A 13,930-nucleotide genomic window follows, 5' to 3' on the forward strand; every position below is an offset into this window, starting at 1 on the left:
TTGGTTCCTTGGTGTGGTGGATGTCCATCCTCACTCCTTGTTAGTTGTCCTGGGTGAGGCCAATGAATTGGAGAGTAGCTGTTGCAACTCCACTGAGGCTCAAGGCCCAGCTGGAACATGGACAGCCCAGAGATTCAAGTCTCTTGAACATACAGCTACCAACTCCACCACCTATAGGTTCAAAAAAAGGGACAGAAGAGACGTGTGTGGAGAAGTCACATCTGAGTCCAACTCTGTCACACTTGGGAGCACAAACTCCAAAGTAGGGCCCATTGGCAAGGCACCAAATTCCAGAGCTATCTGCCTAGGACACCTAGGACCTGGGTGTCTCCATAACCCTCAGGAGCCCCACTATTTGGGGTAGTATCTTCTTTGGCTGTCTATGAGATCCTGCTGAGACGTGCATAAGCGTTACCTCTCTGAAGATCTCCCGACTCATTTTGAAGTCTCTTAGCCATATAACTTAGTCTTTATTATTTCCCCCCTTTTATTCAAGGTCTTTTTTCAGTTACATCACCAGCCAGTGCTTGGTAGTAATCCCTCGGTGCCAGGGAGGCTCATCCCCGGGAGTCATGTCCCATGCTGGGGGGAAGGTAATGCATTTATATGCTGAGTTTGACTTAGAGAGAGGCCACATTTGAGCAACGTGGAGGCTCTCAGGAGGTAACTCTTAGGCACCTTACAATACTAGGCTAAGTTGCAATTTCAAGAGCAAAGGCTCATAAGCATAGTTGTCTATATCAAGAGCCCATCAATGAACCATTCTTCTTCACTGGTCATTGCCCCTATAGTTGGGGGATTGTTGCTGTTCCATTAGAGAATGTGGCTCCCCAGGATGGGAATTCAGTATTCTTTTGGTTGTTGTGTGAATCTCTACCAACTGCGGCAATTCCCCATGAACATTTGAACATATTTATATACCTCATATGTATGCCCAGGTGTACTTTCTCTCATGTATCTCCCATCACTGAATATTATTGTTAACTATCATCCATTAGTTACATTAGTTTAATTTTCCTGTGTGTCATCATATTCTTAACATTTTGTAAAAGAGTGTTCTTTTATTTATACTATTAACCACAGTCTTCACCACCACCGAAATCACTGTTATACATTCCCTAGATTATACTCTAGCTTCCTTCCAATTGATATTGATGTCCACAGACTACCCCTTCCAGCCATGACCGCATCTACCCACTAACTAAACTAACATTCTCAGGTCTGGGGAGTGAGGACTTGAACGTATCCTTTTGGGGACACATCACCCCATATATTAGTTAGCCAAAGGGGTGCTGATGCACAATACCAAAACTTTGCTTGTTTTTATTTTTTTAAAGATTTATTTATTGTTTGTTCTGTGTGTCTTCTTTGTCCGCCTCTGTTGTTGTCATTGGCATGGGAATCTGTGTTTCTTTTTGTTGCGTCATCTTGTTGTGTCAGCTCTCCATGTGTGCAGCGCCATTCTTGGGCAGGCTGTGTTTTCTTTCACGTTGGGCAGTTCTCTTTATGGGGTGCACTCCTTGTATGTGGGGCTCCCCTATGCAGGGGACACCTGTGTGGTATGGCACTCCTTGCGCGCATCAGCACTGTGCATGGGCCAGGTCCACACGGGTCAAGGAGGCCCAGGGTTTGAACCGCGGACCTCCCATGTGGTAGATGGATGCCCTAACTACTGAGCCAAGTCTGCTTCCCATCTGCTTGCTTTTATAAAGGGTATTTATTTGGGGCAAAAGCTTACAGTTATAAGGGCCTGAAGAGACCAACTCAAGGTTAGTTCCTCACCAAGGTCTGTTGCCACATCTGGAAGCAAGACGACAGGTGATATCTGCAAGGGCTCAGCCTTCTTCTCTTTCTTAAGGCTCTGTGGGCCCAGTTTTTTCTGCTCTTGGCCGTAGGCTGGAGGGCTCGTTTCTTTCCAGGCCTGCTCAGCTGGTCAGGGTTCTAGTCTCCTCAGCTGCAAACTATCAGGCGAATGGCTCTGCTCTCTTCCTGGGGCCTCTGCCCTGTCTCTGGAGCTTCTCTCTTCCTCTGTGTTCTTCTCTTGTGTATCTACTTCCATGTATCTCTTTCCTTATCTTCTTGGGTATCTGTATATATAGCCCACAAATGGGGCAGGCACTCAAACTGTGTCGCTCTAATGCTGTGATTGAATCAAAGCCAAAATCTTGATTTAATCAAGTAAATGTAAAACCTTTGAATTTAAATCAATCAAAGGGTGTCATGCCCAGAAGAACAGACCAGTTTACAAACATAAGCAGTATCTCTTTTTGGAATTCATAAAGACTATCAAACTGTCACACCCCTTAACCATCCTGAGGTTAGGGAATGGAGAGGGAGAAAAGGCAAGCAGGCTCAGAACATACGGGTCCTCTAGATCAAGCTTTTCCCAGAAGGCGATGTGGACTCCCAGGGGAGGTCTGAGTTCATGGAGTATGCCGTGATCGTATTTGTGCATCCAGGCTCCCTCGGGCAGTGGAGTGGGGGGGCGAAGTGAGAATGGGAGCGGGGCCTTGGCACACAGGGCCCACCTTGCCCTTCCTGCCCCCCACCCCAGCCTCCCCTACCCAGGATTGTCACTTATTTATAGTGAACCCTGCCCCATTCTCTGCAAAGTGAACCCTGATTTTTGGGGGGTAGGGATGCATTGATTTCAAGGGAAGTAGCCCCTCTCCTGGCTCCAGAAAGGAAGTTCTAATCTGCCCGTGCCAGTCTTAGCCACACGTTCTCTCTGGAGAATGGCCCACCCTTCAGCATCTTAGTCCTGGTCCGTGAGGGAGTCGCTGGGGGATTTCCCTTCCTGGATCAAACAGGGCCCTTTTCTTCCCCACCCACATCCCCCTGCTCTGGATGGGGCAGTGTTGTGAGCTCACGATGGGGCTGTGGCTCCATGGTGTGACCTTGAGGCAACGAACCTCAGCTGATGACGATCGTCTTGTCTGAGGGGAATGGTCTTGGGGAGAGCTCCAGGCAGGAGGTTTCCGGGGATGTTCTTGGGAACTAGGCCTGGGAGGGGTCGTGGGAGCGGGACGGGGCTGTGGGGGGGTCCCAGCCACACCCTAAGCCCACCCGGGAGAACTGGGCCCTGGGTCGAGGCGCCAAGGGGCTGGGTTGTAGGTCTCTATCTTTGTCCCTCCTGTCCTGGAACTGTGGCCTCGGCTGCCGGTGGAGCTACTCTTCCCGCACGGCGCCGAAGGATCGGAACCTTGACCCACCCGCCGGCGGTCCTGCACACCCTCACGCTGGACCAAGGGACCCTCGTTACAGCAAAGAAGGTGGTGGCCGAGGGCCGCGGCCCCATAAACCGCCGGCCTGGCAACGCGGTGAGATGGCCTTTCAGCTTGGAGTCGAGGGGCTGCAAGGCTGGGGCGCTGTCCTTTGAGCACCGTCTGCACCTAAATAGTGCTGCTCCCCTTGGGGCTCGGGGGAGGGAAGCCAGCAGGGAAGCCTAGAAGAGCAGAACAGCTAGAGCAGTAGGTGTCTCTGCGGTCACCCCACCAGGGCAGCCACCTAGAGCAGCAGGTGTCACTGCGGTCACCCCCCCCCCCCACCAGGGGAGCCACCTAGGACAGCAGGTGTCACTGTGGTCGCCCCCCCAGAGGAGCCACCTAGGACAGCAGGTGTCACTGTGGTCGCCCCCCCAGAGGAGCCACCTAGGACAGCAGGTGCACTGCGGTTGCCCCACCAGGGAGGGCAGCTAGAACAGTGGAGGAGCTAGCAGAGGGGTTGGATACTCTACAAAGGGTAATAGTGGAGGGAAATGATGAGCATCTTGCAGCTCCAAGACCACTTCAGCCGTGGAGACTGGGGTTTGTTCTGTTAACCTCCTCTTGTAAGTTTCCCCAGGAAAGGAGACCACCCAGAATCCTGGAGACATTCCTCCCAGATGGGGTGAATTTATAAGGAAGCGGGTCTGAGTGGTGCCAAGATGCTGCGGTGTGCTGCCCAGACCCACGATTTAGAACTAACACTCTCATTTCCCCAATTTCCTGGGATTGCTGACTCCTGACGTGGCTTACCCATTAGTCCCTTTCTGGAAAGCACCCTCAGCCAAAGGACACTTCCTCTCCCAGGGTTATGTCTCTCCAGCCCCTCTCTGCAGCAGTACAAAGACTGCCTAGAATTACCTCCACTTAGGACCTCCCTTGGAGGGTCAGTCCCTGGCTGCCTGTATCAGAGCCTTGTCGCAGTTCAACCACTCTCTGATAAGCCACCTGCCTGCAAAGACCAGCCTTAAAGCACACATCTAGCTGTCCTGAAATGCTTGCTGGTACCCAGCTTTCTCTTGTCTCCTTGCAAAAACTGTTACAAGAGTCACAAACCTGCAAAGTCGTCCCTGACCCCCCCAAGCCTGTAGTGCACACTTCATCCACTGGTGCATCGTTTGTAGTTGCCTTTTCTAACATGAGTTTGAAGCAGCTCAGCACCTAGCACAGAGTAAGGGCTCAATATAACTACTTTTTTTCTGTATTTTTAACATTTTAGGTGTACAGAAGTCATAAAGAATATAACGTACTCTCCATCTGTCTTAAGAAATAAAGCAGGGAAACGGACTTGGCCCAGTGGTTAGGGCGTCCGTCTACCACATGGGAGGTCTGCGGTTCAAACCCCGGGCCTCCTTAACCCGTGTGCAGCTGGCCCATGCGCAGTGCTGATGCGCACAAGGAGTGCCATGCCACGCAGGGGTGTCCCCGCGTAGGGGAGCCCCACGTGCAAGCAATGCGCCCCGTAAGGAGAACAGCCCAGCGCGAGAGAAAGAGCAGCCTGCCCAGGAATGGCGCCGCCCACACTTCCCATGCCGCTGACGACAACAGAAGCGGACAAAGAAACAAGACGCAGCGAATAGACACAGAGAACAGACAACCAGGGGAGGGGGGGAATTAAATAAATAAATCTTTAAAAAAAAAAAAAAGAAATAAAGCATAAAAATACCACGCAACTGCTGAGATCAGCTCAGTGATCAGTTGGCTCGAAGGGAAGGCAACGCAGAACTTTATGAAATAGAGGACAGAGAGAAAGACACGAGAGGAAATAAAGGTGGGACCAGGGGACTCACAGCTTCGGGAACTGAGAGCCTTGACCCTAGTTTCCACACTGTATTTATTGGAAACTACCGAGCAGCTGTTTGCTATTAGAACCGCAACATCATCTACAATAACAGCGAACAACAACAGCAACATCTACAATGGAACAGGTGTAACATTTACAATAAGGAACAGGTAAGCCAGTTTCCCACAACACTGAACACCCTGCGGAACCTTCCCCAACCCCAGCCCACACCAATATCCAAAGGCCACCACTCCTCTTTATCTTTTTATGTTCTTGTGTTTTTTTTTTCCCTAACAGTATTAAACAGTATCATATTGTGTACATTTATGGTCAATTTATTTTTTTAATTCATTATTTCATGTGTGAAATTTCATTTATGTTGATCTATGTAACTATTCCTTTTCACTCTCCTATAGTATTTTGTTGGAAAAGGATATGCAACTTGCCAATTCTCCCATAGCTGACATTTTGATTTTTGCCCCCCCCAGAAACAATGTTGCAATGAACATTTTTGTACATTTTCTTTGCACTCATATGCAGAGGCAAATTTCTCTAGGGTAGTTAGCAAAAATGGAATTGCTGGTTGTAGAGTATATCTTTTAACTACTGGAGATTGCTAATTGCTGTCCAAGGTTATTGAATCAGTTTGTACTCTCCCAGCACTGCATTTGTGTTGCAGTGCTTGTGAATTCACATCCTCACCAATTTTGGCATTAACAGATTGCATCAGTTCACAAAGGGGTGCTGGTGCAAAGTACCAGAAATCTGTTGGCTTTATTTGGGGTAAAGTTATAAGACCATAGAAAATCCAACTTAGGGTTGCTTTCTCACCAGTCAGCTGCCACGTGTTGAAGCAAGATGGCCGCAAGATGGCCACTGATCTGCAGCTGGCCCCGGCCTTCCCCTCTGGGCTTCCTCTTTCTCTCGAGGCTCCGTGCTTAAGCGGAGGCCTCTCTCTTCTGGCATAGGGCTTGTTTCTTTCCGGGCCCCCAACACCAGTGTCTGCTCTCTTCCCAAGGTCTTCCCAGCTGTAAGCTACGGGATGTAAGCTTTCAAAATGGCTCATCTCTTCCTGGGGCTTTAGCTTCCTGAGCCTTCTTTCAGTCACATGGCAGGGTCAAAAAACGACAGAGCTTTCTCTTCCTGTGTCTTTTGAGTGTCCGTTTACATCAGATCCAGCAGGGCACAAGCACTCACGCCCTCTGAGGTAGTCAAATCTAAAAGCCTCAATTTTAACAGGTAATCTAATTAAAGGCCCCTCTGCCGAATTTAATACAAAGGGTATCACACCCAGAACAGATTAGTTAAAAAACATAACTTTCTCTTTTGGGATTCATAAAATACCTCAAACTGCCACACAGACTTTTAATTTTTACAATTGTTCAAGTGTGAATGAAATGGGACATCCATGGTTTTAATTTGCATTTTTCTAATTTTCAGTGAGTATACAGCTCTTTTCTCATGTTTGTTGCTCAAAAATGACTTGTTGCATACATGAATAAAGAGGTTCCACTTACTCATTACCTCTGGGATTCGTCTGTCTGCTTTGATGCCTGCATAGACTCTGTTCCTACACTCCGTCCTGCACCACCCACTTTCAGCCCTGGCCTCATACCAGACTCCCCTTTTGCACCCCATGTCTATCCGGACCCCCCAGCACAAATTCCTTCCTGGAGATAGGCTCTGTCTGGGCTTTTCTTTGTGACAGTCTTGCTCACACCACCTACCTGTTTCTGAGCACCAGGTTTTCTGTCCGTCCCCACCTACCATCTCATTTGTGGACTGACGTGTTCTTTAGTACAGCGTTTGCATGAGATCTGGCATCTACTTGCTGTCAGAAGTATGCCTCAAATGCGATGTGTCCAAAGCAGCCATACACACAGGCTCTAAACAGGTTCACTTTTTGCTTTCACGTTTCTGGTGGGGGACCATTTACCTTTTGGTCAGCCATTTTTAAGCCTTCAAGTCCATCTGAGTCTCAGCCCTCAATCTTTCAATCAAGGGCCTGTAGGGGAAGAGGACTTGGCCCAGTGGTTGGGGCGTCCGTCTACCACATGGGAGGTCCACAGTTCAAACCTTGGGCCTCCTTGACCCGTGTGGAGCTGGCCCACGTGCAGTGCTGATGTGCGCAAGGAGTGCTGTGCCATGCAGGGGTGTCCCCGCATCCGGGAGCCCCACGTGCAAGGAGTGCACCCCGTAAGGACAACCGCCCAGTGCGAAAGAAAGTGCAGCCTGCCCAGGAATGGCGCCACACACACGGAGAGCTGACACAGCAAGATGACGCAACAAAAAGAAACACAGATTCCCGTGCCGCTGATGACAACAGAAGCGGACAAAGAAGATGCAGCAAATAGACACACAGAACAGACAACTGGGGAGGGGGGGAAGGGGAGAGAAATAAATAAATCTTAAAAAAAAAAAAAAAAGGGTCTGCAGGAAGGGAAGCAAACCATAAATCTTAGGGAGCAACCAAATCTAAGTTGTTATAGTTATATCCAACTCACTAACTGTTGTTTTTCCTTTGTAAACGCTTTCACAGCTTTTTCTTTCTTTCCACTTCTGTCACTTACTAGTTCTTCCAATGAGCCAGATTTGAGCTGTGGAGAAGCCCCATTCACACTGCTGTCTGTAGACCCCTGAGGCTGTTAGATGATCCCTGGGGAGCTGACAGGGCTCGGTGCCTGAAGAGACCCCTGGGACCTTCCTGAGCTCCACAAGCAGAGGATCCCAGGATAGCTTTAGTTTCAGGAAAGGGCCCGTGAGGATCCACGGAGGCTGTATCAGATTACAGGGGTAACTGTATAAGAATAGGATCCCACTAGAGTTCCTAAATCTGTGCAGGAAAGGAGCCCTCAGGATCTACTGAGGTTGGGTCAGGAGGGGATCACCAAAGATCTGTTGAGTTTGCCCCAAGGAGATGTCAAGTTCCCATGGTTCTGACAAAAGGGGATCTGTGGGGTGCCCCATTGTTGTCATCTACTTAACATTAGGGGAGATGATTGTGTCAGGGGCTGAGGTTGTTGATTAGAATAAGACCACAGGTCCCACCCTGCAGAAAGAACAAGCTTAGGGTGGATGCGGTTGACAGGGTACGTACACATTGCTGTGGAAGGCCTTGCTCTTACAAAGCAGGGCACTGAAACTCAGCTGTGAGAGCTGAGGCCCTCAATTCTGCTGTGAGAAGAGTATAGTCTTTAGTGAGAGGATGGCTGGCTGTGGATTGAGATAATGCATATTGTGACAGTGGGAGGCTGGGTGGACCCCAGAATAGCATGTCCTTAGAACTAATCCATTCCTGTGCATATAAACCTGTTGCAGGTGGGATCTTTTGATTAAATTACTTAGGTAGGGCCCTTTGCCCAGCGTGGGACTTAATCCTCTTACTGGAGTCCTTTATAAACAGAGGAATAAAAAGATGCAGAGAGTGGAGAGGAACCCGGAAGCTGAGAAAGAAGGCCCTGGGAGCCGGAAGCTGAGAGGAAGCTACTTTAGCCAGAAGCTGAAAGCAATGAGCCTCAAGAGGGAGTGATGTGTGGACACCACCACTGTGCATCTCATCATCGCAGCGCAGGGGAAAAGGGTCTCCTGAAGATGCCTTGATTTGGAAACGTTCATGGCCTCAGAACTGTAAACTTTTAACCCAATAAATTCCCACTGGTATATTGCATTGGCAGCGTTTAGCAAACAAAACACACAATGTGTAAATCTTTTCTACCCAGCAAGAACTAAATTGGTGATATTTACTATCAATAAATGAAGAGGCGCTGACAAATTTTAATCAGAGAACATAACTACATTAAAAAAAAAAACCTGGCAGTGATGTATCACGGGGCTCCCAAAAGTTCTACTAAATCTCCAGTCTGAAAAGCCTTTTCTGACTCCTCGGAGGATTGGCCAAACTTCAAAATTTCCATTAGCAGCAATAAAAAAAGGAAAAAGGACACATATGACATTGGTTTTTTTTTTTTTAATTGACTTTGTAATAATATTACATTAAAAATATATATGTGAGGTCCCATTCAACCCCACCCCCCCACTCCCCCTCTCCCCCCCCCAACAACACTCGTTCCCATCATCATGACACATCCATTGGATTTGGTAAGTACATCTTTGGGCACCTCTGCACCTCATAGACAATGATTCACATCATGGCCCATACTCTCCTCCATTCCATCCAGTGGGCCCTGTGAGGATTTACAATGTCCGGTGATTACCTCTGAAGCACCATCCAGGGCAGCTCCATGTCCCAAAGACGCCTCCACCTCTCATCTCTTCCTGCCTTTCCCCATACCCATCATCCACCATGTCCACTTTTCCCAATCCAATGCCACCTCTTCTATGTGGACATTGGATTGGTTGTCTGACATTGGTTTTTAATCCTATATTTTATAAAACCTAATACATGCAAAATGTTATCGTTTTAACATGCAATTAATATTAAAAATTGACTTTTTGTCCATACGTAATCTTTGAAATCCTGTATTTTCATGTTCAGCACACGTCAATTCAGATTAGCCTCGTTTCCAGGTCTATTTGGCCGGTGGCTCCCATATTGCGGCCTTCCAGCCTCTTTGAACTATTTTTCAGCTGAAATTTGGCCGAATGACCACTCTCCTCCTATCCCCTCAAATTTTATGCTCCACGCCATGTTCTTACGCCTCTTATCTCGCTGTAATGTAAATATTTCACCCACTTATTATTTACTGATCTGCGATAAAGCTTCCAACACTCCGACGTGTACTTCAGCCCGCAGGCATGCCTTCCAGTTTCCGGGAGGCCCCGCGTGCGGTCAGGGCCGGCGTCTGGCTGCTTTTTGCACTACGGCGGGAGAGGAGCAGAGAAAGCAGGCGGGCACGAGCTCCAAGTCGGCTTTAGAAGTCAGGCGGCGCGTCGGCGAGGAGTCCGCGCCGGGGAGGCGGGCGACGCGATGGCAAGGCCGGGTTCGGGCGCGACGACCGACGAGCCGAGAGCCGCAGGGCTGCGGTGCAGTCACCGCGCGGCCGGATCTTCCGCCGACGGCCCGAGAACACGGGGCCAGCGAAACCTCGACCTCCATCACCGCGTCACTGCCCACCGCGCCGCCGCTGTCGCCCTCTAATGCCGTCACGCGGCGCAGAGGCGGAGGCGGGACTTCCGGGCGCGCGGAGTCACAACTTCCGGAGAGAGGCGGAAGCGACCCTAAGCTCTGCGTTCGCAAGGACCAGGACCGCTGAGGGACCGCCCGGGGTCAGGAAAGGGCCTCTGGGGCCTCGCCAACCACACTCGGCGTGTCGGGGCCGCGGGTCTGAGGGATGAGGAGCGGCCATGGCCAGCGACGGGGCCAGGAAGCAGTTCTGGAAGCGCAGCAACAGCAAGGTCCCGGGCAGGTGGGTGTGACGGGGAGAGCCGGGTCGGGGTCAGAGGTCATAGTTCAGAGGTGGGTGCATCGGTCTGATGAACTGCGGGTGGAGTCGGGATCTGGGAGTCCCTTTGGGATGGGGTGACCTGGGCTCTGCGGAGACAGATCGGGGTTTGAGGGGAGCTGGGGGAGTTAGGGGGCCGACGCGTGGGCTCCGGGAGGTGACAGTGACTGCCTGTAGGAGCGAGGCTTAAAAGGAGGAGGAGGCGCTGCCGGCAGTTTTTTTTCTGGGACGGGTACGCTCTTTTCTGCAAAACTCCCTTGGCTTTCCGGGGAAGCTGACTCTGGCTGTGCTGTAAAGAGTTTCAGTGGAGTCAGAAAACTGGCCCGAGCGAGGCGCTTGCTGAGGAGGCCGGTTTCTGCCGGGGGTGTGGTAGCTTTTGAACCACTCGATTGACATTTTTGTCCCTAGTGGGCTGCTGCTTTGACCTGGAGTTTGGAAGAAGTTAAAGGCTCCCTGTGAGTTCCCATGTTCCCTTTTTCTGGCCTCAAAACCAATTCGTATCTTATGTCATCAGGAGAAAGCAAACTAAACAATTATTTAAAAGACACAACTGTCTGCAATGTGCTGGGTACACCTGGAAGCTGTACGGCTCCAAAGTCCTCCTCTGAATAGGTGTTGGTGGCTTGGCACCGGACCCAAGGCCGGAGCTGTAGGGAACAAGGAGACCTGTACCTGGAAAATATCTAGGATAAAATCAGCTGCTGGCGAAAACACATCAGAGGCAAGCAGTCTTCAAGAACCTTGAACAGTTTGTTCTGTCCTAAAACTAAAAGTCTGAAGTACTGAAGATTAAGAATTGAGATATTCAAATAAACTCCAAGTTGATATAATTTATAAACACAGTAAAATTGTTTGCGTCCTTGTGTTGCCTAATGAACACTATTGTTTGAATGACAGAATTGTACATTTTGGAATTCACTGTCTCCAGTCAGAAAAGTTTAATTTTCATAATGGTCTTGGAATTAGGAGCAAGTGATTGGCCACACCAACTCAGTGACTTTATTAACGAAGAGCCTGTTTTATTCCATGGGATTGTGATGAATTGAAGAACAAAAAGAACTTTTATCGAAATAAATGTCAGCATCCAGGATGAGGTGAAAATTCTGGAATGATGGAGAGTAGGAGTTGCTGCTAGTGATGGGGCCAAATGCTATAGAACATAGTGGGAGGAGTCACTTGGGCACACAGCTTTTGTGTGTTGCTTTCAGGCTGATTTTGGTGCTTCAGCTCACCCTTAATTTATAAACACTTGTACTAACTCTGATAACTAATTCTTCACAATCAGCTGAGACGTAAGACTGCTCGAACTGCTGTGTGGAGTTACAACAATGAATAAACCTTTGGATTGATGACTGTGTCTCTCCTTAATTTGTCCTCAGCTCTCCGAGAGCCTGCATTGCCAAAGACAGGCTTTCCTTTTTGCTTTTGCTTTTTTTTTTTTTTTTAAGATTTATTATTTTTTATTTAGTTCTCTCCCCTCCCCTCCCCCCCCCCCCCAGTTGTCTGCTCTCTGTGCCCATTCCCTTTGTGTTCTTCTGTGTCCGCTTGTGTTCTTGTCAGCGGCACTGGGAACCTGTGTCTGTCTTTGTTGTGTCATCTTGCTGTGTCAGCTCTCCGTGTGTGCGGTGCCACTCCTGGGCAGGCTGAACTTTCTTTTGCACTCGGCGGCTCTCCTTAGGGGGCGCACGCCTTGCACATGGGGCTCCTCTACGCGGGGGACACCCCTGCGTGGCAGGGCACTCCTTGCGCACATCAGCACTACGTGTGGGCCAGCTCCACCCGGGTCAAGGAGGCCCTGGGTTTGAACCTGGACCTCCCATGTGGTAGGCTGATGCTTTATCTCTTGAGCCAAGTCCGCTTCCCTGCTTTTGCTTTTGATGCTGTTCTGTGTCTTAGACACTTTTAAAAGTAGTTCCCATTAGTTCAGAGTTAGAGTGGAAGCTTCCACAACTTTAGTGGCTATGGCTGTCATTGAAGAGGACAGGAAACAGGAGGGGCTGGGCGGCCCAGAGGCCTGCATGCCTGCTGGGTTCTCCCTTCCTCTGGATCTGACCTCTGGCTGCTGGTGTTCAGGCCCCAGGCTGTAACTCAGTTCCCTTAAGGAGGAGTTGCAAAGGTAACGTGCTTGTTCGGACCAGATGATCTTTTCGTGGTGCTCCCTAGCACATAGTCAGTCTTAAGGTACCCAGGCACGGTGCTCTCAGAGACCCTAGCCAGCCTCCTACAGCTTTGTCAACTCTTTCAAATGGTTCCCATAATTGTTTGACTCTGTTTTTTTTTGACTAGACTCAAGTACCCTTTTTATGCATCAAACTTGTTGGTATGTGCTTGTTTTCTTTACTTGACAGTGAGGTTTGCAAGTTTAGGAAATGTGCCTTACTTATCTCTGCATTCTTAGTATTGATACGTGGTGCTTGGTCCAAACCGCTTGGACCAGTTTTGAGAGTTCAATAATTTATTCATTTGACAAATATTTATCTAACCCATGCTGGGTCCCAGGAACCTAATGCTTTTGACAGAGTTTAGAAGAGAGTGGAAGAGGCAGAGAATAGATAAGATAATCCATAAAATGGAGAATATGTTAGAAGGTGATGACTGTTAGAATAAAGCAGGGAAGGGACTAGATATTTTGGGGGCAGGCACAGTAGGGAGTGTTTCATGTTGGTAAGGTGACCAGGGAACCCCTCCTGGAGAAGGGGACCTTTGAGTAAAGATTTGCAGGAGGAGGGACCAAGCCAGATGGGAAGCTGGGAGAAGAGCGGTCCAGGCAGAGGGGAGAGCACGTGCTGAGACCCCAGATTTGGGAGCGAGGTTGGTGTGTTTGAGGAGAAGAGCGAGAGTCAGGGCACGAGGTCAGAAGGGTGTGGGGCAGGGCCTCGGGGTCGTAGTGGCGATGTGGACTTTCCCTCCAGCGAAGTGGGCACCCTTTGGGAGTCTGGAGTGGAGGAATGGCACGACCTGCGTTAGGTTGAACAGGTTATTTTGGCTGCTGTATGGAATTTGGATTGAGGCAGCGGAAGGGCAAGGGTGGACGCTGGGAGATCGTTAGAGGCTGCTGCAAAAATCCGGTGAGAGACGGTGGTGGCTTGGAGCGGAGCGGAAGCAGGGTGGGTGGTGAGAAGCCGTTGGAGCACTGGCACCCGTAGGTAGGTGATAAGAATCAGAGAAGGCTCCGTCTCCGTCAGGGGCCATTGACTCCCCTGGCTCTTGAAGGGCTGCTGCCTTCTGCAGTGGCGGTTGGAGTTCTTGCCACCCTTGACTTTAAATGCCAAGTAAGAATCCCAGCGCTCTGCTTTGAGAGCACAGGCAGCCTTTCCCGTGGGTCTCCTTGCTGGTTGAGCGCAGCTCTGCCTGGCCGTGCACGTCGTGCTGACAGAAGGCTCTGCAGGCTGCTGGGCTGTGTGGAGGAAGACATTTGAGAGTGGAGGGCTTGCAGGACATGGGTGCTTGGCATAAAGCTGGTGCAGAGGACAATTCCGAGT

The 13,930-nt window shown here is 49.7% G+C and overlaps 1 protein-coding gene across 2 annotated transcripts in view; it reads left to right on the plus strand.

Moving 5' to 3' along the window:
• The first annotated feature begins 10,184 nt into the window (after positions 1–10,184).
• The window catches only part of TBC1D22A (TBC1 domain family member 22A), a 361,556-nt gene continuing 357,810 nt past the window's right edge, over positions 10,185–13,930 (plus strand). For both annotated transcript variants that reach the window (XM_058308954.2, XM_058308955.2), the window contains exon 1: positions 10,185–10,412. In XM_058308954.2, coding sequence (XP_058164937.1) covers positions 10,351–10,412 — 62 coding nt within the window. In that variant the 5' untranslated portion in view covers positions 10,185–10,350. The remainder of the gene's footprint in view (positions 10,413–13,930) is intronic.

This window comes from Dasypus novemcinctus, chromosome 12, assembly GCF_030445035.2.
Source record: "Dasypus novemcinctus isolate mDasNov1 chromosome 12, mDasNov1.1.hap2, whole genome shotgun sequence".
Taxonomy (NCBI): Eukaryota; Metazoa; Chordata; class Mammalia; order Cingulata; family Dasypodidae; genus Dasypus; species Dasypus novemcinctus.